The following is a 26,588-nucleotide window of genomic DNA, read 5'->3' as shown; positions in this document are numbered from 1 at the left end:
CTCTTTTCCAGCTCACATATTGGTTTATTTAAAGGGATAGTTCACTCCAAAATGAAATATTGTTATTATTTACTCATCCTCATTTCGTTCCAAACCTGTAGAACTTTTTTTCTTCTTCTTAAAACACAACAGGAGAAATGATTCAACTTGTACGATGTAAGTCATCTGAAGCCGTTTGATAGCTTTGTGTGAAAAACTTCTGAAATTTCAGTGATAATATTCCCCTTCAGTGAGCTGTTAGTTTGAGACCTGCTGTGCCTGAATCAGTGAGTCATTGAGAAAGACTCAGTCTGGTTCATGAACAAATCATTCAGACTCAGACAATTCATGAATCAGATGTCACTCCTTTTTTCATGTACGTATGGCTTCAAAAGTCTTGAAAAATTGTGTTTCTTTTATGACACTTTATTATGCTTTTGTTGTTTTTAAAGCATGAAAGCTCCAGACCCATTAATTGCACTGTAATTGCATGCAAAAGAGCGTATGGTACATTATTCAAACATATGGAAATATGCGACAATGAGTAAATGATTTGAGAATCTAGCCCTTAAACAAGCTAGAGAAGGCATCTCCGCACAGCTTCAGCTAGGGAGCCCATTGCCTGGTAGGCGTCTGTGTGTTTTTCCTCCACCAAGGAGACTTGAAACTCAAATTTGAAGGCTTCTCAGTGGGGCTGTTAAAATGTACTTCTCTGTACTAGAGAGCTGTGATAGCACAACAGTGAAGTCATTTGTTGAAAGTTAGATGGAGAGAAAATGAAGGGTAGAGTATGAGCAAAGTTTCTTCAGTTTTTGTCACATGTCAACATTGATTCTCTCTTAGAATATTTTGCAGAACACTGTGGGGTGACTGAGGGTGTGGCTGTTCTTCTTTCAGATGTTGTGATGTGTTAAAGGAAAGTACAGAGGGGAAATGAGTTTGAGATGCTATGTGTTTCTTTTGTTATCTTAGGAATGTAATTACTGAAAATTACTGTGTAATTACTGTGATTAATTATTATTTTGTTAACAATAACGAAGATGAAAAATGCATCATAGCAAGTTAGATATATTAAATTAACAATATGCTTCTCATGTATGTATTGTATATGTATTATATACACTACCGTTCAAAAGTTAGGGGTCAGTAAGAAATAGAGATGCACCGATATATATATATATATAGAGAGAGAGAGGCGACCGGCCGGTCAGTCTGACATATGCCGATTTTATGCCGGTCAAAATGCACTCGGGCGGCGCATGATTAACATCGCGCAACATCAGCATCACACATGCACACGGAACGCACATGTAGGAAACCTTGTGAATTACGGCCATTCCACACTGCAAGCGTGAGCGGCGCGCATTTTTTTCGGCATGTTAATCAACGAGTGCATTCACACAGGGAGCAGGAGCAGCGCGTGAGCGTTGCGTGAGCAGCAGTGAAGCGGGGGTTTCGGCGCCGAGTCTATTTTTACTGCGCTGCTCACGCTCAATTCGAGTGAAAGCACACTTTTGATGAACAAAATAAATATGATTTCACACAAAACGTGTCCAAAATGCACAGAATTTGCATGTCTAGTGTGTTTTAACAAGAACTGGAGTAGGCTATGTCAGAAATTAAAATGAAGGGTCTTTATAGAAAATATTTATAGAAAATGTACCCATTTAAACTTTTTTTTATTATTCAGTTTGGGTAAAAGTATATGGTGTTTTATAAATAAAAAAATATATAGAAAATAAAATTTTAAAAATCGGTATCGGCAGGTCAAACTCAATGAAAATCGGTAATCGGTGCATCTCTAGTAAGATATTTAATATTTTTGAGAGAAGTCTCTTATGCTCACCAAGGCTGAAATTATTTGATCAATAATTAAGTAAAAAAAAGACTTACAATTTAAAATAAGTGTTTCTATTTTTATATATTTAAAAATTAAAATGTATTCCTGTAATGGAAAAGCTGAATTTTCAGCAGCCATTACTCCAGTCTTCGGTGTCAGTTCAGGTAAAAAAATATCCCCAAAATGAAAGAAATATCCGAAATCCTTTTCCTTGTGGGGACATTGATTGATCCCCATGAGGAAAACAGCGGACAAATCATACTAAGTAATGTTTTTTGAAAATCTAAAAAAAAAAAAATCAAAAAGTTTTCTGTGATGGGTAGGTTTAGAGGTATGGTTAGGATAATGGGAGTATAGAGAGAATTTTTACAGTAGAACAGTTGTTAAATGTTCTATGTATTTTGTTGATAAATCGTATATGGCTATATTTAGTCCGCTCAATAGGTTTGTGTGTCTCCCTTTCTCTCCTTGTAGATCTCACAGTGATTTACATTAGTTCATCCTTGAAAAAAGGGCTTTTGTTCTTATAGAACAATGTTCTTATAAGTGTGTACCGTTTGTGTGTCTGTTTGTTTGTGCACAAGTGAATTCTGAGACACTACTGACTGAGCGTTGATCCTTGATCTCCAATTAAGTGTGCATCTCTTGTGGGGCGTGCAGGAGGGCATGATTGATAGGTGAAAGGTGAGATAGACTCTTTGATTCGCTCTACCACCCAGACAGAGATACAACTCATCTGTAACTTCTCCAGATGACCTTAGACTCCAGACAGAAATGCACCATATCGTACAGTCTCTTATAAACAACCACACTCACTTGAGCTTTATACATCTGAGCCTAGCTACCAGACTGCTTTCTTTCTTTCTTTCTTTCTTTCTTTCTTTCTTTCTTTCTTTCTTTCTTTCTTTCTTTCTTTCTTTCTTTCTTTCTTTCTTTCTTTCTTTCTTTCTTTCTTTCTTTCTTTCTTTCTTTCTTTCTTTCTTTCTTTCTTTCTTTCCTTCTTTCTTTCTTTCTTTATTTCTTTATTTCTTTTATTTCGTTCTCCTCACTTTCCTTGCAGCATTACATTACAGATGAATCATAAGGCCATCAATAGCTGGCTGTCTGAATGTGTAGGGTGAGGGATCGATGGCTCTGGTCAGCAGTGTGGAATGGACACAACTCTGGGTGGGTGAGTGAAGGCCATGCACAGGTGATCCATAAAGCCTAGTTTGACACTTGATCTAACTGGAGGCCAACGACCTGTCTGTTCTGTCATCAGTAAGGTCGAGAATGTCTGAGACATTGGAATTTCTGCATTCAAGGCTGCATTTCGACTTCACTTTATATATTTACAGTGAAACATTTGGTTTTAGTCTTCTTCTGATTCTTCTCCCTTTTTGTCCTCCTTATTCTACTACTTATTTTGCTTCTTCCTTTTTTTCCAGTTTATTTTTCCCCTCTCGATTCTTCATTTAATTATTCTTCTTACACAATCTCTACACAACTTCTTGATGGCCTCAGTCCCCTTTAAAACTCATATGAATACGGCTCCTCCCTGTCTTTTAGCAAAAAGACAGGGAGGAGCGTTATTCAGCATGTTCAATCCGCAGAGCAGAGGACATGGTGTGTTCATTTATTGATATATGATCATGACACCTACATCTGTGCAGTCCTTTGTCATAAATGCAGTTTACATAATGTGATGGGGGAGCAATACAGGTTGGTTTGTATGAGAGTTTGCCATTAGACTTTGTGACTTTTCCTACACTTCATACACTTCGGTTGTAATACTCATTTTAAAATAAATCCAAATGCAAAACAATTGAAAACTATAAAAGGAATTGTAAATGTCAAATGATGAAATGTTATCTACTGGTTATAACGGTAATTTCATGTCATTTACATGTTAAAAGTTTTCCTCCATGTGACAGAAATTGTCCACTTAAGCATGGCAGATTTTCCATATCTCTATGAATGAAAATGAGAATTGTAGATCTTCTTTAAAGTGAATTTTACTACACAACTGAAGAGCTAAAAAATAATAGTGTTTGAAATATGACGTAATTGTTTTTTTACTGTGCCATTATTTTTTTTAATAAATAGAAAACAAAAAAACTATTATTTAATATAGGACAGATTGAATTGCCAATCTATACAATTACAGTAATATAAGGTTTGTCTGTATTTTTTAATGAATATTAAAGAATATTAGCTGGTTAGTTAAAATGATTTGAAATGAAATCGGAATTCGGGGATTGACCTGGTAGGTAGTTTAGAACCTATTGTATTGTCCATCCCTACCATAGTATAAAAAATATATTAAAAATACTGTAATATATTTTTTATCATTCCTTCATTGGGGGCTGAGCACTCCTAATATTAAGAAATCCTAGAATTGCTGATTATATTATTTGCATATTGAATTGCAATTGACATTCTTTCTTATGTTGATTTGCATACTGATTTGCGGTTGGTGGTTCTTTCTTTATTATCTATTTAACCCTCTTTAACAATTTACATTCTGCAAAGACATACCGCGTTGTATTTATTGTCATGCATGTCCAGTAGAAAACAATTTACTTTAAACTTTAATGCCATTCTGTTGCTGCCATGCATCCACTGATTGATATACAAATCTGGAAATAAAAAAAATAAAAAACACTCTTGTTTCACTAATGTCTTGGTGTCATTTGAGGATAGTCAGTTGGCACAGTGACTCACAGACTGCTCCACTTTCTGTTGTAGATACTCCTGGACGAAATCTTGGTAATTGCACATAAGGTACTAATGTTTAACATGTCCACCAGAAAAGCATCAGAGAATGAGCATGTAGAGTGGGGAAGTCTATGTGAATATGTATTTTCCTCATTACTAAGCAGTCTTATGCATAATCAAATCACCACCACAGAAATGTTGATAAAATTCTAGCCTATTCCAGTTCTGTGAGGTATCCACTGCCATGGCAGTTTTAGATTTAATTGCAAGGCTATTCTTAGCAGGAGCGCAAAAAAAGCTCTGGAGGGTTTAGATATTTGTGAGCTGCTACACGAAATTAGACAGTAAGCAATTCCCACACACCCATGTTTTATTGATAGTACAAAGTATCCTCTTCACCAAATGTCATAATAAGTACCGGCTGTAGGAAATCAGACAGAAAACAGCATGCTCGGAGCAGATAGATCTCATTTACAAGAATCCCACTAGCTATAAGCACTAAAACCACCCAAAAAACATGCAGTCTCGGTTCATTAAAATTAACAAATTACACTAAGCTAGTGCAGTGAGTTTGGAGATAGAAATTTCATAATAATAAAAAAAAATTGAGGTTTAGGGTTGTCAGTTTAACATGTTAATTTATGGTTTGGCTTGTATGGAAATTTCGTAGTAAGGAATCGGAAGTACCAGCTTCATGTTTTTCCCCGTCAGAAGTTAGTGGACCATAAATAAATAAAAATATGTTGACTTCTAAAGTTTTTGAATTCTTTTAAATTGTTTGCAATTAATTAAATTTGAATAACCATAAATTTGTAACTCATACCCATGTACCATTTTATTGTCGCTGGTCCTATGAGATCAAGAGTGCTCGGAGAGCATTTTGTGAAACAGTCAAGAGAAATGAATTTGGTTCCCAGTGGGAGGTGCTGGACAGGGTGAGAGAGGCAAGTTTGAAGAATGAGGCCAATGTAGCGCCCACCACACACAGACACAGCCTCCCGAGCCACATCGACCAATGCTTTGATGCCAGCCTATTCTGTGATTTATTCATGCACGCCTGCCTGCTCTTCAAAAGCTTTAATTAAAGCTGGCTACAGCAGTGTCATTCCTCAACAGAGAGAACAGCCCAGCAGGCCTGCTCACTAACACCTTGCACCACTGAACGAAGAACTGTGTAGTCTCGTCAACTATAGATCGCAACAATGACCAGATACTTTTTCAGTAGCCTTGGATATGGAAGTATGTTTCCCATTCATTTCCTCCTTGGAGATTTCCAAAAAAAAAACCTTGATTATCAGCTCCCAGATTAATCACAACATGATGGAATTGTGTCATTTGCAATGCTTCATGAGTGTGGGTGGTCGCCGATGAGCATGTTTAACAACTTTTTTGACTGGTGAATCTGCCCACATCAGGATTACAGGTAGTGTCATTATGACTAGTTAAATGCCTGAAAGTTAAATTCACACTGACTTTATCACTTAACAATCTCATGGTAAATCTGACCTGATATGTTTATACTTTATTGTTGATGGATGAATCAATTCACTATGGAGAAACTGAATGGGAATTTTACTTTGGAACCCAAACATTGCACACTATAAAAACTGTGATGTCATGACTATATGTTACCGTTGCAATCTCCCTCTATCTTTCTGAATCTGCCTCTCTCAGATCTGAATATCAGCCATCCCATCATCAGTGACAGTTGTTAAGCTGAACTCTCCTTCTGCATGGCTGTTTCGGCACAGATAAAAGCGCCAATCCCCTCCCCTCCATCATCTCTTATCCTACCCCATAGGTCTCGGAGGGGCGAGACATTGTGCGAATCACTGTAATTTATATTCTTTTTAAATTGTCTCAGCTTTTTCCCATCATGATAACCATGCCTAGAACATCTGTTTTGTGCTGGAAGGGATGGGCATCGCTTCTCAGGCAATCAGATATGGAAGAGAGAGCAAGAATGTTTAAACTTACCTGCCAGAGAGGTCAGACACTGCATTCATTGTGTAACATTGCCTTCCCTACATTCCTTGGTCTGATTTTGAGTGAATGTAGCTGAGGACATGACATAATTTTATAAACAAACTGCACATGCAAGTTGGACTTCTAGTGTGTGTTGATGTGAATGTGAATACATGCGTAAAAGTGCTGTATAAGAAGCAGATTCATAGAGAGAAACATCAGGAAATCCATCACTCTCTGGTGGTTATGTGTGCTTATCTCTGCACATCATGAAATTCACACATTAAGTTTTGCATTACTATACATTACCATTCAAAATTTTGGGGTCAGTATACTTTTTTTTGTTGTTGTTGTTGAAAAAAGTATCTTATGATCAACAACGTTGCATTTATTTGATCCAAAAAAGTTAATAAAAAAAAAACAACCTCAAACATACAAAGCTGAATTTTGAACAGGCATTACTCCAGGCTTTAGTGTCACATTATCCTTCATAAATCATTATAATATGCTGATTTGGTGCTCAAAAAAACATTTCTTATTATTATCATTTATTTGAAAGCATTTATTTAAAAAAAAAGATTTTTGTAACAATGTAAAAATATTTTTTTTTTTAGTTTTGATCAATTTCATTTCTTTAAAAAAAAAAAACAACTTTGAGCTGTAACACACACACACATGTCATGGCAAGGAGATGGGTCAGTGTATCTCTGAAACAGCAAGGCTTGTAGGTTGCTCCCAGCGGTGGCTTATCAATGCACAATAACAACAAAGGTCATCATGTGTGGTCCAAGCCAACTGAAGGTCCAGCCCGTTCTCATCCTTTGGCGTCATACATGTGACGCTTGTACATTTCGGTGAAATCTTACGCACATGGCATCCTTTAGCATCAATATGAGACGCAGATCCCAAGGCGTCATACAGGTGACGCGCGTGTAAATCCAACGCACATGGCATCGTTTAGCGTGAATATGAGACGCAGATCCCAAGGCGTCATAACCGTAACCCGACCCCAGACCTAAACCTACCCATAACAGTGCGTGTTATATTGACGCTAAAGGATGCCATGTGCGTAAGATTTCGACGAAATGTCATATGGCGTCACCTATATGACGCCAAAGGATGAGAATGCGTTGGAAGGTCTACTGTGGCACAGGTCACACAACATTTTAATGATGGTTATGGTTATGGGAGGAATGTGTCACAACACACTGCTGCATGGGGCTGCGTAGCCATATATATACAGTATATATGAAGTTTACTGCGCAAAGCAATATCCTCTCTGTTCAGTCCACTCCTAGTTTTCCTGGTAATTCCTGGTATATTCATATAGCACATATATATCATATGTGAGCTTTTTTCTTTTGCTTAAAAAATCTTAAAGGTAAATTTCCTACAGAATTTCTTTAAGACAATAGTCGACCTCCAGAAGTCATAATTGACAAACTGTATAGCTCTGCACAGGCTTTATATTGAAACCTGAATAATTTATTTACCATTAAATATAATCTCAAACCTGAAGTTATACTGTGAGAACTGACCCAAGCCCAGGTCCCAGACCTCTAGCACCAGCACGTGGCATTGCAAAGGAAGTGGAAATGTGTTTCGTAGAAATTCCATGCCAGACTGTGTATGTGTAGAAGGTTGTGATGCATCACTTTTCCTGAGGCTGTCATTATGACTTGGGGGTATGTTATGCCGAATGCTGATTCAGTAGAGATTGACAGGCCGCTGTGTGTGTGTTTCTCTCATATTCAGGCTGTGAATGTTGTTTTGTGAGTAAGCACCTGTGACTATCTGGGCATGCATCAGTATGTAATTTATATCTGGTCTTATGGTGCACATTATGTGTTAGCATAAGTGAATCTGTGTGTGTGTGTGTGTGTATCGGTATCCATGTTTGTATAAATGTCGGTTGGTGGTAGCTGGCCGTTAGAAGTGGTGTCTGAAAGCCTGATGGGTAATTGATGACAGCACATGCTCACTCCCTCCTGTGGAGCTTGGCTTCAGCCTGCTTACCTCCCTGATCTTCAAAAGCTCACTCGCTTTCTCTCTTACTCACACACACACACACATATACTCACTGGTTGAAAGTAAAGAAAAACAACAAGTGTTGCATTAATCAAACGGCCTCTTCTTTCCAAGGGAATTGTAGCACTTTAGAGAAGCTGCCTGGTCTGCTCCTTTAGTAGCACTAGATCACCCAGCCAAACATTTCACCCTCTCTAATGTGTTTTGATGACTTTTCTTCAGCAGGAGTCACGCAATTATAATTCAGATGCTTCACTTTTGGATGTATCATGCTTAGAGCTATACAGCAGCCACAAAACATATTTGGACTCTTAAAAATGTATGAATGTTATTGCATTGGAGAAGAAAATATCAAACCAACCAAGTAGCACTGACTTTACACCAAGACAGCACAAGCACACTTTAAGCCAAACATTTAGAAAAAAAGTTTTGGGGTTTTAAATGATTTAACAATAGATGCACAGTTCAGAATTAAAACAGAAAGTGTACCGCAGTGCTTACAAAATAGGAAAAAACTTTAGGGAAAAAAACCTTGACCCCTTTAATCTAAATATGTGAATGCTCTTAGCTTTGGTAAATGAAAGTTCTCTTGAGATTCTAGGTGAGCCCATGTGCAGATTGAAGGCCAAAGCTTATTATTCTCTCAGCTAACCTGTTGAAACTGAATCACAGTAAGTTGTTCTGAATAAAGGCCTGTATGCACTTCCGTCACGTAAGGGCCTCTGAGACACATGGCCTTCTGTCCTGGTGGCTTGATAACAGAGTAGTTGGCATTTTCCTGCAACATATAAATATGAATAATTCTGATAAGTATAATTGAATAGCTTATGTACACAGAGGGTGAGACAGAAATCTCACAGGGAGCACCCGCAGTCTGTCTCACACCCCAGAAAATGGCCGTGCACTCCTACAACTCCCTCAAATTGAAAAATGGTGCATTAGGAAGGTCTTTGAGTGGATAAAAGCAACATCTGGTAACTTGTGCTCTCTGCTGATAAGTAAGGTACAGAGACCTTTGACCAACCAGCCTCACCCCAATTCCACAATCTTTTTGATTGAGTTGGGAGAACCGTTACTCATACTTGTGTAAGACAAGGATCTATTACAAGATATTATTGTTTGTTGTTTTATGTTTCACTTTGTAGGGACATTTATGGAGTCCATGGTCTCAGCAAACACTTTGGTTAGAGTGTCCTGTATTTCTTTGGAAAGTTTGTGTAAAGGAGCATACAAACAGAATGTGTTTTTCATTTTAAAACAGCTAGAGTAGCATGTTAGGGTTTCCGATAATTTTTTTCATGCCGTTATCTGGAAGTACTGCATTTTACTACTTTTTATCACTCAAAACACATTATAACGACAACATTTTATTAGCAACATTTTGGTTAAATCTACCTTCCTCGGCCTTACAAAACAAGCAAAATTATCAGCAAATAATCAAAAAATAAAGCACAAACCTAATTCTACACACAAATGTACAATAACACTAATTCAGGTTCTACAGGATTAACAAAAACATAAATAGATCTACATTACAAAAATATATACCATTATGTCAGCAGTAAACCATAAAAAAATTAAAAAGAAGTCTGCGGGATTTATACATTTTCATGTTTATATTGGACAGTTTGTTTATTCAGAATAGACAGCCATCAGTGAAAAAAAAAATGCTTTTTTAGAACCGGATGATATAGTTACAGGAGGGGCTACATACACAGTCATGCAAACCAGCCATGTATGTGCACATAGATGAAAATAAATAAATAAATGCAAACAGAATGAAAGGACACGTCCTGTGAACAGACCCCCTTTCTTCTAAATAAGTAGACAAAATATATCTTTGCTATATGATATTGTGTGGGTGTTTTTTGTCTTTAGAGTGAAATCTGATTAGGTCTTTGTAACTCAATGTGCAAACTCTTTCCTCCAGTGTCTTCCATTCCACTTCCTATCCTTGTATCTCAGGCTCATCCCACAGCAGGCATCACAGCGAGCAGATTAATGACTTAAACAGCGCCGACATGGTCCCAAGCTCACCAAGAAACCGAGAGAGAGAGAGAGAGAGAGAGAATGAATGCAGTGCAGCAGGAAGTCTTTCAGAATGACATTCACACAGAAGAGCCCAGCGAGTTGAATGAAAGCAGCATCAGGAAGAAGATGACATGATAGAATGGGAAACAAAGAGAGAGAGATAGGAGATGGGATTAGAAGCAGAATTAATTAGTGTTAAGGTCAGAACATGACAAATTGTGGTTTTAGAAAAAGGGGGAATGAAAGTGAGATGGGCAAACAGACGTAGCAACTACCTATGGCACTTGACAAATCGGTTGAGGGAGAACGAGAGAGGATTGTGCATGACAGATTTTGACTGACATCTCTAATTAAAAGGTGCTGTCAGGGGCCACAGTGCAGGGAGAGAGGGGCCCCATCAGCCCCTGAGACTCGTCCCCGGAAATGATTGATGAGCAATTGCAAGATAAACAAGACGCCCCATGAGCTGAGCTGCAAACTGATGTATGCAGTATTATAAATAAATCTGCACCAGAAAGAAATGATAAAATAAACAAGACAATGCAGGCAGACAATGATTTGCTGTTTCCAGAGAGACAGGGCTGTGTGTGTGTGTGTGTGTGTATATAATATGTTTTCTGCCATGCTGGGGTAAAGTGATGGCTGGCTAACAGACGCTAACAGCAGCTGGTTTCATGGCTGAGACTTTGCTGAAGCGCCTGAACTCCCACACTCTTGCAACAAAACTGCAGCCTCCTGGGACCTAGCCAGACTCTGCCAGCCATAGATGCACCTTAATGTGTGCGCCTGTAGCTTTTTACTGAGCGTGCATGCCCTCGCAGATGCCGTATGTGTGTGCGAAAACACGGCCGAGTATAATGTGTGTTCTTGCGATGCCTCCTCGCTCTGCAGTTATTAGTTGTTGGAAAACATGTGTACTGTCATAAAGAGAAGCGAGCTGGGAGCTCTTCGGATACGTTCACCGTATCATTATACACCAAAGGGCAGTGGGATGGTAAAGTGTGAATGAATTATGAATGGAAAGTTGAGGATGTTCTTGCGTATGTTTTCCCCACAGGATGCGCTTCACTGCTTATTTGCATCAGCAAGGCGCTGCTGGTCGTAGGTCTATATGAAATATATGGCTTTCTCTCTCTCTCTCAACAAACAAAGCCAAGTTTTAATACGTTAAAAGCTGACATGAGTAGAAAATGTACCCTATTTGAACAGTTTAGAAAGGCTACATAACCTACAACAGGGGAATAAAAAATGCTGAATAGCTGTTTGGCTATTGGTTAACATAACCAGCACAATCTTAATACTCTTTCATGGTCTTCATGTGAACAGCTCATTAGTATATGTTGTATTTTATAGAAAAAAATGTGTGTCTTTTAACAAAATGCAATAGTGAGTTTCCAGTTTTGACCGACAAAGGCTGTGCACGAAGTTCAGGAACATGTATTAAGAACATACTGAAAATACTAACAAACAGCCATATCACTATACATTGTATATATTTGTATACACTATACATTGTCACTATACACTGTATATATTTTTTTATTATTATGAAATTGGTAGCAAAATCCATTGTAAAAGTGCACTGGCTTAATCAGCTTTCACATCCTGGTCAAAAAAGGCTTCTCAAATGTCATTCCCAGCTGAGTTTCAATAGTCCACCACACATAGCAATACATTTGCATTCAGTTGAGATTCATTAACTATGGTTTTAGAATATGATAAATCGTTTACTTGGAAAAAAAAATGTTTAGTTGAGTTTTTTTTTTTTTTTTTTTTTCTTAAACGCATTAAAAGAAATTAAAGAGAGGTCATTGAAATTATTATACTTCTGAAATCATTCTATACCATATACTACCATTAAAAAGGTTGGGGTCTGTAAGAGTTTGTAACATTTCGCTGCATGTATTTGATCAAAAATAGAGTAACAATAATATTGTGAATTATTACAATTTAAAATAACTGTTTTGGTGATTTTTTTTCAGCAGCTATTACTCTTGTCTCAGTGTCACATGATCCTTCAGAAATAATTCTAATATGCTGATTTTCGGAAACATTTCTTATTATTATCGGTGTTAAATACAGTTGTGCTTAAATATTTTTGTGAAAACTTTTCAGGATTCTTTGATGAAAAATCAAAAGAACAGCGTTTATTTGAAATATAAATCTTTTGTAACATTGTCTTTACTTGCTGAATAAAAGTATTAATTCCTTACTGACTCCACACTTTTGAACTGTAGGGAAATAGCAACTCATTAAGTATATTCTAAAAAGCATATACTATATGCTTTCTGTTGTTTAAAAAGTGCTAAACATATAGCAGATTCTGCAAGGATTATGTAGGCCTACATGTATGAAGCAGAACTGTAAGTTACATTACAGACTAGGTAATATGGGTTTCAAATAGCATTTCATGGTAACTTCAAGGCTTTTTTTTAACTCTGCATGACCATGAACACCTGTTTACAAGTGTGTGTGTGCCGTTAGTCACTGGTGCACTGCTGTTTCTCTCTCTGCCTTGAATTAGCCTTTGTACTTCTGCCGAAAACGTCCCTCAGCACTAAAATTCCTCTTCCTCTCCTCTCTCACCCCACCCAACCCCATCTCCTTTCTTTCCTTCTTCCATCCATCCACCCCTTCTCTTTCCTTTTTCCTCATTTCTGGATCTAGGCCACAGAATGGGTCGATGATCCTCTACAATAGGAAGAAGGTGAAGTACAGAAAGGACGGCTACTGCTGGAAAAAAAGGAAAGATGGGAAGACCACGCGGGAGGATCACATGAAGCTCAAAGTACAGGGAGTGGAGGTGAGGCCGTTCGTCCACACCGTAACACCTCGACTCGCTTAGAAATCGTTCAGGTGCAAATAATGGGCGCACTTTAGAAAAGAAGCCCTATCGCTTGGACATGAGCTCCAATTCGGCTCCATCTTTTCTAGTCCACATGATGTGAGAATGAAAAAATACACCTCAGCAGCCCGAGTTTAGTTTTCCCTTGATAGCAAACAAAATGGAAGCAATTGTTTGTACCTTATTAAGCTCAGGATGTTTGCTCTGCTCCAGAGTGCCGGCATTAATCTTCCCCCATGCTGGGAGCCACTGCCATCACAGGTAGACTGCAGGGCCCTTTTCTGCTTTTCCGCGCCCTGGCACGGCCCCGCTGTGTGTGTGAGAGTGCTCTTTGATTTATCTCCACTCGTACACACATATACACATGCACCAAACAGCGTGCGTGCTGGATCCAGAGTTTTACTCTTTTGTTTTTTGGGGTTTGAACTGAATATCTATCATTTTGTATGGTGTCCCCTGGATAGTTGAGTATGCTGAGGTCATGTGATGTTGTTTTGCATATCTAAGTCCAAGCTCATATTATACAGTCATATAGATGACAAAACGCACACACAGAATATTTGATACACTTGCCAAGATGTGCATTATTCTCTGCTTGCTCTCTCTTCATGGAGCTCTCATTAGACAGTGAACAGACCTCACTTAACAACCAAATCGCTGCCAATCATTTTTTGGCAGTGTGTTTTCTCACAGCAGATGTTTCAGAGGAAGTTTTGAGTTTCTACAGATTATCCGTTAAATTCTCCAGCTTTACCTCTTAGGTATAGTTTCCAAAAATAATTTTCACTCATGTTGTCCAAACCAGTAGGATTTAGCTTTAAACTAGATGTTTAACAGAAGGATTGCGCTTTTCTTTTCCACACAGTGATGGGAACTTTCAAGCTCTAAAAATGGCAGGACGTCATCATAAAAGTATAGTCTATACAACTCATGCTTAATATTTCATGTCTTTTGGAGTCATATGATAGGAAAAGACCAACATTTTTAGTTGTACACTGTAAAAAAAATGAAAGCTGTACAAATTATTGGAGTATGTTTTAAAATGTTCTACTTCAAAATGTTTAATTCATTGGGGTACTTTCTATTTCTTTGTAATTATTGGTCAAATTTATTTGAAATTTCTGAGTGAAAATAGTAAATCCAAAAAATATATATATATTTTTTTTTCTAATTCACTGAAAATGTTCAATTCTCGTTCACAATTTTGCATATTCACACACATGTACAGTACAGTACAACACATGCAACAATCAATGAAATTTGGCATTATTTAAGATAATTTGTCTAATGACTTTTGATATATTCCTCACACAAAGCTATTTAATGATATGGCACACAAGTCAAACAGAAAATTTTGTTGTTCTTTTTTTGTGCGCTTTTTGGAGCTTGACAGCCCCTAGCCGTTGTTTGTGGCTTGAATGATTTAGCAAATCTCCTTTTGTGTCCAACAGAAGAAAGAAAGTCAGTCAGTAAATGATGACAGAATCTTCATTTTTGAGTGAACTGTTCCTTAAAGGACATTTGCAGAGGTAAAAGTTTCTCAACGCATCAGCCAGCAAAGTCTTGTAAAGTTCAGATATATGTGAGAAATGCTCCAAGGATCTTTATAGGCCCCTGTCATGTCTGAAGTGTCCTCTGACCCTCACACACACTGACTATTGCTAAAAGAGCTCATTTGAGCTGAGGTAACTCAGAGTTGAACTCACCCACTGAGCTGTAGAAACACTCAAACAAACCCCTCTCTCTCTCCCTTTCTCCCTGTTCCCTCTTCCTTTATATCTCTCAGCCAGGAATGCCTGCTTGCATCTGGCAGGCTTATTCTCTAACATGCCTCCATATGTTTTTTCCTGTGTAAATGGCTGTGGCTTACAGTGTACTCATTTCAGAAGGATAGCAAGAAGGCTTTGGGTACTATGGTGGACTCAGCAGAAAATTGCATGTCTGGCAAGCAGAGAAAAAAAGAGTGCCCAGTGCAAACATTTCCTAGCTCACAGCAGGCTTAAAGGGATACGTCAGAAAGAGATTTTTAAAAGAACATCCAAGTTGTACTTTTTCCTGCAGTAAAATTTGACCATAGTTTTCTCTGGTCGCCATTCACTTTAAATGAATGCATAAAAAACAGTTGGACATTCTGATAAACATTTCCTTTGGTGTCACTCAAGAATTAAATAAAGGTTTTTTTGTGTGTTTTTTTTTTGTAGCATAACAAAACTACCATTCAAAATTTTGTGGTCTGGTCAGTATGATTTTTTTTTTTTTTTTTTTTGAAATGAATAATTTTATTCAGCAAGGATGCATTAAATTGATCACAAGTGACAGTAAAGACATTCACATTGATACAAAAGATTTTTATTTATAAATAAACAATGTAAAAGAATCCTAAAAAAAAAACATGTAATATGTTTTCTCTACAAAAAATATTAAGCAGCACAACTTTTTTTAAATACATTTTTTAAATATATCAAAATAGAAAATAAAGATTTGATTGTTTTTTAATCAAATAAATTAAGCCTTAGTGAGGATGAGAGATTCCTTTCAAAAACACAAAAAAACTTACCAACCCCAAACTTTGAAAGTGAAAAGTGAAAGTGACATGTGAAGGCCAAGTGTAGTAGTAACCCATACTTATGCTCTGCATTTAAACCATCCAAGTTAGTCCACACACATTAGAAGCAGTGAGTAGTGAACACACACACACACACTGCAAACTGTGGACACACACACCCAGAGCAGTGGGCAGCCATTTTGCTGTGAAGCCCGGGGAGCGATTGGGGGTTAGGTGCCTTGCTCAAGGGCACCTCAGTCATTTCTGCCGGTATTGAGAATCGAACCCGCAACCTTCAAGTTACTCTAACCATTAGGTCATGACTGCCCCCTAATGGTATAGATTCTGTATTTATGTCAGAGCCTTTAATTTGCACCTTGTTTGAAGGACAACATTGGGCAGCAGATAAAATAAAATAAAAAATCTCTGAAAAATAAAAATTAAAAAAATTATCTGCGTAAGAATTACTATTGAAGAAATAACATATTAATCGATTATGTTGATAATTATTGTTATTTTTTTAATATATATATTTTAGCTATTTTTGAGTGGACTATCCCTTTAAGAAATCCCCTCTGTCTATTAAGAGACTACAGTCCAATGACTGTATCTCCATTGGTGAAGCATAATGAGGCATGCTGATCAGATGACTCCAGCAGCGAGTGGACTCCGACGGTTCTGTGTTTTCTCCTCCTGCTATGAGCAACAGTATAATAGGGGAGCGGCCACTCAGTACGTCCTCCCAGCGCACCCCAGACTGGTGCGATCAATCAGAGCTGTGCTCTTCGGGATAATAACTTTGCCCTATCAGTCTGCCTCAGACCTGTTTACTGCAAACGCAAATAAATGACGTGACCTTCACCTTCAGAGGCGTTTCACTGAGGGCTTTTTCTCAAGGAGGGGTGTGTGATAGGTGTCATATTGTGTGGTCTGTGTGTGTTTGAAACAAGGGCTGTTAGAACTCTCTGTCTCCTGGTTACAATACATGAATACTCCTTAGAGTGGCGTCTGTGGTGCTACCCAGTCTCCTTTGCTCTCTCTCTTTCTCTCTCTCTCCCTCCCTCTCTCTCTCTCTCTCTCTCTCTCTCCATAGAACAGATGAACCTTGAGTCCACAGTAAAACTCCTTGTTCCCTAAAATTGGAGCAAGACGTGTGTTACAGCATTAGTACTTAACAGGGCGTGAAATAGCAGCCTGGCTTCCTGACGTCTCCCCATCACTTCAGGTGAGAGTGTAGACGGTGAGATAGATGAGCATCCCCTCTTCCTCTTCTTACTCATTCCCACAATGCAACAGGGCCACCTGAAAAAGGCATGTCCATTACTGGCTATCTAGTTTATTTCCTGGATGTAGTTGACGTCTCCCTCTTCTGACCCTCAGATGCAAAGGCCTAATCAGTAAGTCAACCAGCCGTGATCTAAGCGCATAGCAGACTCATCTATATTCCTAATAATTCCTGGCTACCTAACAGCTTTCAAGGATAGCTGTTTTGTCTTTCTATTACATGGCTTTTTAGCACCATCAATTCAAGGGGTCAATCTGATGAATAATGTTGCAGGAAAAGTGCTGAAAAGCTGAAAAGTTAAATGTGACATACACAGGTAGCTGATCTCATCTCTTTGTGTCTGTGCTGTACTAGCTGACTTGAGGGATCATCATAATTCTGTTCAGTTCAGTTTTTTTGCACTTTACAATGCACAGTTCCAAAGCAGCTTTACAGAAAATTTAGAAATAATCAGGAAAATAAAATAGTGCCTTAAAAGTGGAAAACTCCCTAGTATTTTATTTTTTATTAAATTTTACTTTATTTTATTTATTTATTTATTTTAGTTTTGTTTTGGATTTGACATCAAGGGCTTAAAGGCCCTGATATACTCACGGCAAAATTCTTTTTCGTTCTTCGTTTAGGGTTAAAACTAAGTGTGACCAGTGGTATACTGTTAGTGAACATCCGACGCCTACTTCAGGCATATTTGTTTCGCAAAGTGCGCATAAAACCATGGCGAGGTATGTACGAATGGGACGCACCGAGAAGAAAGCGCAGTCTGCCTGTCGCGGGAACTGAAAATGGCAAAATGCGCTTTTCGTGTCATGCATATGCATTCATGGGATGGTCAAGGGGAAAGTGGGAGTGTCACATAAAGAGATGGGAGGGGAAGCGTAAACTGCGCCTAATTATGTATTCCACGTTATGTACAGAAAAAGCCGGTGAAAGCGCGCCTCTATTTTGCGCTGAAAATTCTCTGCCTCTTAAAAGCAGGGTGGTTTCCTGGCATATGCCTCCTGGTGAAAGGGCAGCAGTAATCCGAGCAAGACGAAGACATATGCTAAGGAGACGAGCTGAAAAGATTTTTGCCACAAGAATCACACTTTTTCAGTTGAGTGAAAACGAATTCAATTACTACATATTTACAGTTACTGGAAGAAATCAAAGATGACATTGAATCTCCCACTCAGCGTTCACATTCCATTCCAGCAGTTGTTAAACTCCTCGCTACTTTACAATTATTGGCATCAGGATCATTTCAAACAGTCATAGCATCAGCAGTGAGAGGAGGAGGCCCATTCAATTGCGCGTTTAAATACGCGCAATTTACGGTATAGTGGGTGCATGGGGACAAGCGCTGATTACCTGATGAACTGCAGGTTTGGTACATAACATGCACACTGCGGTTTCACATCAAGCACTTTCTGCGTCTTGGCCATGGTGCTATTAACGGTCCGTTCGCAAATGTTCGTACATCTGGCCCTCTGTGTCTCATTTCATCAGAAGTGCAACTTCATTTTCTACTATAAAGCTGCTCTTTTGTGTGTTCATGTTTTCACTTCACGGACTGACCAGGAAAAATGAACCGGAAAAAATATCCACGTGAAGGCGGAGCTCCCGCGCATACCTATGTATTACGTAATTGCCACAGACCCAGGGCCGTCGCTAGTGGGGTGAAAGGTGGTGACAATTATAGGGGCCCCCGATGCCCAGGGGGCCCCACAAAATCCAGCAGTTATACTATTTAGGCCCCTGTAGTATGAATAATTCTAATATTTATATTAGTTGTATGCCTGAGATTTAAATGAAAACCACAAAAACGTGCAATTTGGGTAAATATTTTTCCAAATATCTGCTTCTCTTACCTCCATAAAAATGGTTTAGTCCGACCTAAAGTATTTATTAATTATTCAGTCAGAGTCAGTGACAAACATCAGATGGACCCAATAAAATTGTAAGTCCCACCCCAGCTCGTGAACAGAACCAATCAGAGTTGAGGCGGCAGCCTGAAGTTAACGATGAACTTGGTGGAAGAGCAGGAGACTAACTGACTGAAAAATGTCGGGGAAAAGAAAACATTAATCAGGGAACCAGAAATGCCAGGAAAAGACGGAGAGGGAGGCAAGGAGAGTGGTTGTATCCCAGTCGATCAAGACGTTCTTAAAGACCGGTTATATATTGTTATTTCGCTGGGAATTAGAAAACTTCCGTCTACAGTCTGCCGTGTACAGTCATTTTTTTATTATCGGTGCGCGCCGCAATCGACCGAATGATTACGTGCTCTAAATTCCTGTCTTTTTACACTATTGTAACTAGAGTTTTAAAAAAATTACACGAGTCACGACGCATTGCATTATGCATCTGACCTGCCGGCTAATGATATTTAAAACATCGAGAAAACACGAATACAACACACTGCACTTGGATGAATAAATGTATTCGCTTTATTTAATAATATTACCAGTTCCATATTATCTAAAAAATAAGACAATGAATGCTTTTATTTTTTGAATTAGACTGCATTCTTGTCAATTTTTTAAATGTTTACTTTTTGATTTATGAATTATAACAGATTATACTTTTTTATTAGTTGTAATTTTTATATAAACATTTAACTTTTAAAATAAAGGTTTTACAACAACATCACCATCTTCTGTTATGTGAGCCTCCAAGTTCATCTATTGTACAGTATATGATATTGGTGGAGGGTGGTGGGGGCCCACATCAATATTTTTTCAGGGGGCCCCGAATCCTCTAGCTACGGCCCTGCACAGACCAATTGTAGTACAAAGGTGTTTACCATCTGTAACGAACTTTTCCGGAAAGCTGTTTCGAACGCCCAAAACGAACTCCAAACGAAGTTCGTTTTGGCCTGATTTTGTTCGAAATGACATCACAGCAGTTTGTTCTTCAATTTCTCTTGAAGTATATTGGGCCCTTAAGCCAAAATATTAGACGTCTTGTAAAGACGTAAGGGGGTTATCTTAGCTTGGCAGTCATTAATTATACATTTTTCAAGCACAATATTGTTTTTGTATTTTTTTGTATTTTGAAATCAGATTTGAGGCCCTTGATCAATCTATTGATCAATCTATTTCTACCTCTTAATCTGCTCTCTTTCTCTGTGTGTGTGCCCAGTTCTTATTTTCTGGACCTCGTGTTGTACTTACTTTACTTTGTTAAGCAATTTAATAATTTCAAGGTAAACTTTAGTCAATTAGTTTTGAAGTTTTTTTTTGGTAAACAAAAAAAAAACACTTCATTGGTTACGTTGATCTCTTTTAAAAAATACTATATGGTATCAAAAACTGTGGATGTTGTGCAGGATCTGTAAGTTTGCATAAGGGCAAGCAAGTACAAAGTAGAATCAAGGCTTTAAAGCTGGACATCCATGAATTATTGGCTTAGCTTTCAGTTTCCATCCTGTGTAAAATCGGTTCTTTTCTAATGTTATGTGGCCTTGTTTGCCCTCAGAAAGTCTCAGAGATTACTGCACTTCAATAACCAAGGGCCTGATGAAAGGAAGACAATATCTGGTAAAGAATTCAGTCTCAGTATATCAGCATATTTTACCTTAGCCCTAAATAAATTAGGTGTTAATTAACTTATATTCACTAGGTAGAAAGTTAGAGCAGGAGCAACAGTGCAGTACCTGCAGAGTATTTTAATTATAGTCACACATTGATTAGTTGCATTATTGATTGATATTGATTAGCCATGCAAATGTTTTATTTAGAAAAAAAAGAGTGTTGGTTAAATTTGTGTCTGGATGCTCTTCTGCAACTGTCCTTGCTTTAAATTTCCAAGACACATTCAGTTATAGTTCCTCCCAACAGGGCTTTGTAATGAAGAATTCAGAGGGGAATTTAATTGATGCACTGTTCAGTTAGGTAATTTCTCATTATAAAACACTAAAACAGATTTTAGTTGAGACTGGGCAGTTTAGTATTCATTTTTAAAGGTTCACTGTAAAAAAAAAATATATATATATATATATATATATATATATATATATATATACAGGTGAAACTCGAAAAATTAGAATACCGTGCAAAAGTTCATTTATTTCAGTGATTCAACTTAAAAGGTGAAACTAATAGACTCATTACATGCAAAGTGAGATATTTCAAGCCTTTATTTGTAATAATTTTGATGATTATGGATGACAGCTTATGAAAAACTTTTCACAATATTCTAATTTTGAATTTGGGGTTTGTATTTTAGTCCGTTTTAGTTATTGTTATAATGCTTTTTTTCTCATTTTTACGAAATTAAAAAATCTTTTAACTACCATTCCTGTCCGTCATTTTGACAAGATTAACGCTGTTCAGTAATCAATCATTCTGAAGGTGTGTGTGTGTGTGTGTGCGTGCGTGTCCTTGTGGTCCTTGTAAAAATGTCCCCACAAGATCAAAGATTTCTGGTATTGTCATCCTTGTGGGGACATTTTTACCAGGACCACACACACACCTCCCAAACGATTGATCACTGAACAGCATTAACATTGTTCAGTACCCATGAGGAAAACAGCTTATAAATCACACGTAGTGATGTTTTTTTGAAAATGTAAAAATGCTGAAAGTCTTCTGTGATTATGTTTATGGGTAGGTTTAGGGTAAGGTGATAGAATATATAGTTTGTACAGTATAAAAATCATCATTATGCCTATTATGTCTATGGAATGTCCCCATAAAACATGGAAACCCAACATACACGTGTGTGTACAGGTTTGGCTATACTTGCGAGGGCCGAATATCCTCATTTATATAGTGAAATATTATGACAACTGAACTGACTACTGAGAACATTTTAAATCAGCTAAAACATGTTTTTTTATTTCTAATATCGAGTGTTTTGCACGTTTCTGTGAGGGTTGTGTTTAGGTGTAGTTAGGGGTTGGGTAGGGGTTTGGTTAGGTGATAGAAAATCATTAACCTGATGTAAAATCAATGGAAGTTTATGCAGTGTGTGTGTGCGTGCGTGTATGTGAAAGATTGTAGCCAGTAAACATCATTGTCAATAGCAATTCCTGGCCATACCATAAATATTTGTTTGTAGACTTAAATAATTTGTGTTTTGAGTGCCGTAAGATTGCCCCTAGCAGCATCTACACCACCAAGAGTGGAGGAATTGAGCGCCTCCCCTTTCCTGATTAGCTGTTAATTTAGCAATGCTGATACACATATTGCCCTCCCCAAGACCCAACTCATGATTCTGGCATTCTAATAAACTCCCAAACACGTATTGATTTCTCTTAAGTGAAGGTGGCAGGGTGGGCGAGTTTTTCATTACCCAGTGGTAATTATACAGATTGAAAAAAGCTTTCTTATTTAGATGCAGCTCCCGCTCTCTTAACCTCCACTGGCCGAGAGAGCTGCACTACCCCAGTGCACCATCCAGACCCCATCGGTCCCAACACGTTATTTCATGTTGACTCCATCTAATGCGTGATATCAGCCGTGCAAGTATGCGATGAGCAAGGCTAATGGAGCGTGCCTGTAGCTCAATCACCTCTCTCCATTGATAATAATGAAGACAAATGTCAAAACCGCCTTTTTGTAATGCTATAATCAAGTGAGCACCTTCTTGGCGGACAGCGGCGGGGAAGGTTGCAGTATGTCAACGCTATCACCAGTCTGTGTCCAGATTGAAAGCAACAGCTACTTTGCAGGATCAGCGATACGCGGCCGTGTTTATTTGTGTTAACGGAGGCCGCTCTCGGTTCCAATTATCAGCATCTCCTTTCTCCAGGGGGACGTTTGTCTGTAATTGTTTAGAAAATGGCTATTATTTCGCGATACGCCACATGCTGTTGTGAGCAGGGTGTGTCCACATACAGATGCGGTCACCGATAGCAACAGCTTGCAAAGCCAGATGCGAGACAAGGGGGAGGAAGTGACATAACAGACTCTCTCTCAACAAACCGCTGCTTCCAGCTCTTGTGTGAAATTAGCAGATATGTATTAACGGATGGATGTACAAAAGGAAAGTTTCAGGTTGCCCAATTCTCCAAAAACTGTCTGGGATGCATAGAGAGCTAATCGATTTGCCTCTCTGTCTCTGTACCCTTCCTTCTCTCTCCGTTTGTTCTGTGTGTCTGCTGTATTTCTTTCTGTGACTGCTCACTCCTGCAATCTCTGTATATCATATGTGGGGAAAGCAGACGCCGAATCCGGTTATGATGTTTCTGAGTGTGCCGTTGCCATGGTTTTGCAGCTCCAAACTCTTGCGAGAGCGAGAGATTTGTTGAAGATTTAGCTCCGAAGGTGCAGAAAGACTGTTTTCCCATGATGACTTGCTGTCTCCTCAAGTGTTGTCAATAAGAAGAATGCTCAAAAAGCAAAGACAGCAGAAAAGGAAGTGCAAAATATATAAAATATTCGATTGTTTCTCGCTTAGAATGAAGCATCACTGTGCCACTATGACGGTGGAATGAAGATCAATACTAGTCTTCCAATAACACATTTCACAAGAGTACTGTACAACTAATTCACAAAGTGGTTTGTCCCTCCATCCATCTTATGCCTTTGATCTGTTTTTATAAACCTGGCATGAGCCAGACTTCCTCTAGCTAATTCAAAGGCTGGATGGAAATGCTAGTCAGTGCAGTAACTCACCCAGTCATGTCTTTTAAACCCTGTGTAATTAGTTTTCAGAATGCACAGCTAATAATCTTAGCATCGCTCTGACCCTCTCAAACTGACAGCAGGATTTTAGGGCCTCCTTTATGAAGGTGGATGGAGAAGTTTGACATGTTATGACAGAATAAGATGATTTGAATTATCTACACATTTCTGTAATTTAATTTTCCAGTAATTTAGGATTGGCAGTGTCCCTTTCATTTCAGTTGGAATATGAACTGTCCACACCCAACAGGAAGCTGAATTGGAATTAAAGGGACACTCCCCCCATTTGCATTAAGCTTTCCATTGTTAGAAACCCAGTCATACTATTGAATGGTCATGCAACACTCTCTCATTTTCCCCTGAGACGAGAGAAATCCGCTATTTACCTTTTTCACTTCCTCCTACAATGACGCAAAAATCGTCATTTTACGTCAGTGTAGGAGGAAGTGTAAGAGGGGGGTATTTCTGTAAAGACTACAAGCACCCTTTCAAACCCGCCCATAGGGGGTTGGACCTAATGCGCTAACAGACCGATCACAGATCAGTGCCAGTGCCTACAGCCAGTGTTCCGCATGTTTTCACCACGCCCATATATGGGGCGGGATCTCACTCACAGAATGTAAAGAGAGTGTCAGCCATCTTTCTGTAGAAGCTAAGCTAACAGGCTCTTGCCTCTTGCTCTGTGTAAAAAGTTTGTATAGTAGGCTAATCACGATGGCGGAAGATAGTTTTGAAGTTGAAATGGCAGAAGGGTATTTCAAAGATCTGTTGCAAGAATCTGATGCTCGCGGCTACCTGTACGAGCCGCAATACAGCAATAAACAGTTGCGGGAGATGGAGGAACAAGAGGCGGCCGGAGCGAGACCTGAGCCCGGCCAGACTCGAGCTGGGGCGGACTGGCGGTGTCAGTGCTCTCGCTGTGCGCCTATGGAAACAGATATAGAGTCCTATTACTGTCGCGAATCTCAGCGATGCCATTTTCGCTGAATCTGCAGAGCTTTGAGTGTAAAAGTGTTAATATTAAAAAAAATGTAATTAAAAGTTATAACTCACATTGGCTGTGGTTCTTTTTATAAACCTTTAGTGTTACTAGAGTGCCTAGAGAATGTATTAGCTTAGAGAAATAGTGATTTCAATTGGAAGAAAACAGTTCATATGCAGAGCTACTAAGCTACTCTGTTGACATGGTCCTGCCTTGCATCATATTTTTAATGTGAAAGTGTAAGTTGTGTTATATACATTAGGCTAGTACATCCCGGTACAACGCAATTTAGCACCATTTCAAATGGAAATGTATCAACTAATTCACGATGTATAGAGTCACGATGTATCAAAGCAAGCCTAGTTGTATCCATTTTTCGGATTCTGCCGCCTGTAACCGGTAGGCATGGTTTGGGAGTGGCCTCGTAAGGGCAGCAAAGCAAGTGCATTCTGGGAGTTGTTGTCTTTCAGCCACATGAGTAAAAAATACATTTTCTGCCTTTTCTCAGTCTAGAATGCTTCAATTTCAAAAATAATTTCACATTTGTACTACCGTATATACCCGAATATAAGACAAGGTTTTTGTCATAAAAATAGGTTGAAAAATGGGGGGTCGTCTTATATTCAGGGTCATCTTATATTCGAGTGGAGGAATCGATTGATAGCCTTTTTCTCTCGCGCCGTCGACTGATGAGAGCGCCGAGGATCTCGATGCGGCGCGGAAAAAACGAGCGCGTCGCTTTCATTATGAGCGCGCATACATTTGAAATAACGAACTTGAGCGTGCAAAAGACGCAATATGTGAACAGGGGGGGGCGGGTCTCTGCTCGCTTGTCTCCGTCTGCTCTGGCATCCTCTGTGAACGGCGCTTATTCTTGCGCGGCTCGACCAGACGACCCCGCAGGGTGGTTAAATCCATCCCGTCGCACTCAGGGCTGCCGCAGTCATGGCCAATTAGGAAGCGCATATGTGCCGGTCTCCGCCGACGAGCGGGCCTCTACACGAGGCACAGGTGATGCGAGGCATTTGGAACAACGCCTCGGAAATTTGCTCTTAAAAGTATTTTCTGTTGAAAACCAGATTTTTTCCACAAAAATCTATTTTTCCCCAAAAATAAGTCTGGAAAATGGGGGGGTCGTCTTATATTCAGGGTCGTCTTATATTCGGGTATATACGGTATATAAATGACCAATATTAAATACACATTCATCTTCCCAGCGGTGGAGTTGCCCTTTAAAGGAAGTGTAATCAACACATAATGGAATTCAATTTCAATTCGTTTTAATTCTACTCTCTTTTAAATATTGTTATATATACATTATAATACTTACCTATTCATAGTTAAACTGGAAAGACCCAATTATATATGTTATGTTGTAATGCATTACACTCTTTAAAGGGGTCATATAATGCCATTTTCATACAAGTTAATTTGATTCTTTAGGGTCTAAATGAAAAGTTTGTAATATACTTTAATTAAAAATTCTCATTAGTATTGTAAGAAAACCTGGTCAAAAACAGCTCTGTTTTCAGCACGCCGTTTCAGTGCATATGCCTTTAAATGATAATGAGCTTCGCACACTCCGCCCCTCTGTTCTGTGGGGCGTTTTGACAACGCACGTGGAGTGTTGCCTTGACAACAGTTGAGGGTATATTTTGGAGAAAGAATGGCAGCGGGAGTCTCTGAGGACACATCTGTGCAACCGTATCAGTTTGAACCAGAGTCGGACCTGGAACAAGATGACGGCCCAAAGTAGTTTGACAATTAAGGCTCGAACAGGACG

At 38.7% G+C, this 26,588-nt stretch overlaps 1 protein-coding gene across 13 annotated transcripts in view; it reads left to right on the top strand.

The window, feature by feature from the left end:
• The window catches only part of camta1a (calmodulin binding transcription activator 1a), a 496,299-nt gene that overhangs the window by 311,394 nt on the left and 158,317 nt on the right, over nt 1–26,588 (top strand). For all 13 annotated transcript variants that reach the window (XM_056239718.1, XM_056239719.1, XM_056239714.1 and 10 more), the window contains one exon: nt 13,208–13,343. In XM_056239718.1, the coding sequence (XP_056095693.1) occupies nt 13,208–13,343 (136 nt within the window). The remainder of the gene's footprint in view (nt 1–13,207; nt 13,344–26,588) is intronic.

The sequence above is a fragment of the Rhinichthys klamathensis genome, unplaced genomic scaffold, assembly GCF_029890125.1.
Source record: "Rhinichthys klamathensis goyatoka isolate OS25496 unplaced genomic scaffold, OSU_Roscu_1.1 h1tg000020l_1, whole genome shotgun sequence".
Lineage (NCBI taxonomy): Eukaryota > Metazoa > Chordata > Actinopteri > Cypriniformes > Leuciscidae > Rhinichthys > Rhinichthys klamathensis.
Note: the sequence above shows the minus strand (reverse complement) of the source record. Positions and strands in the feature narration are given on the sequence as shown.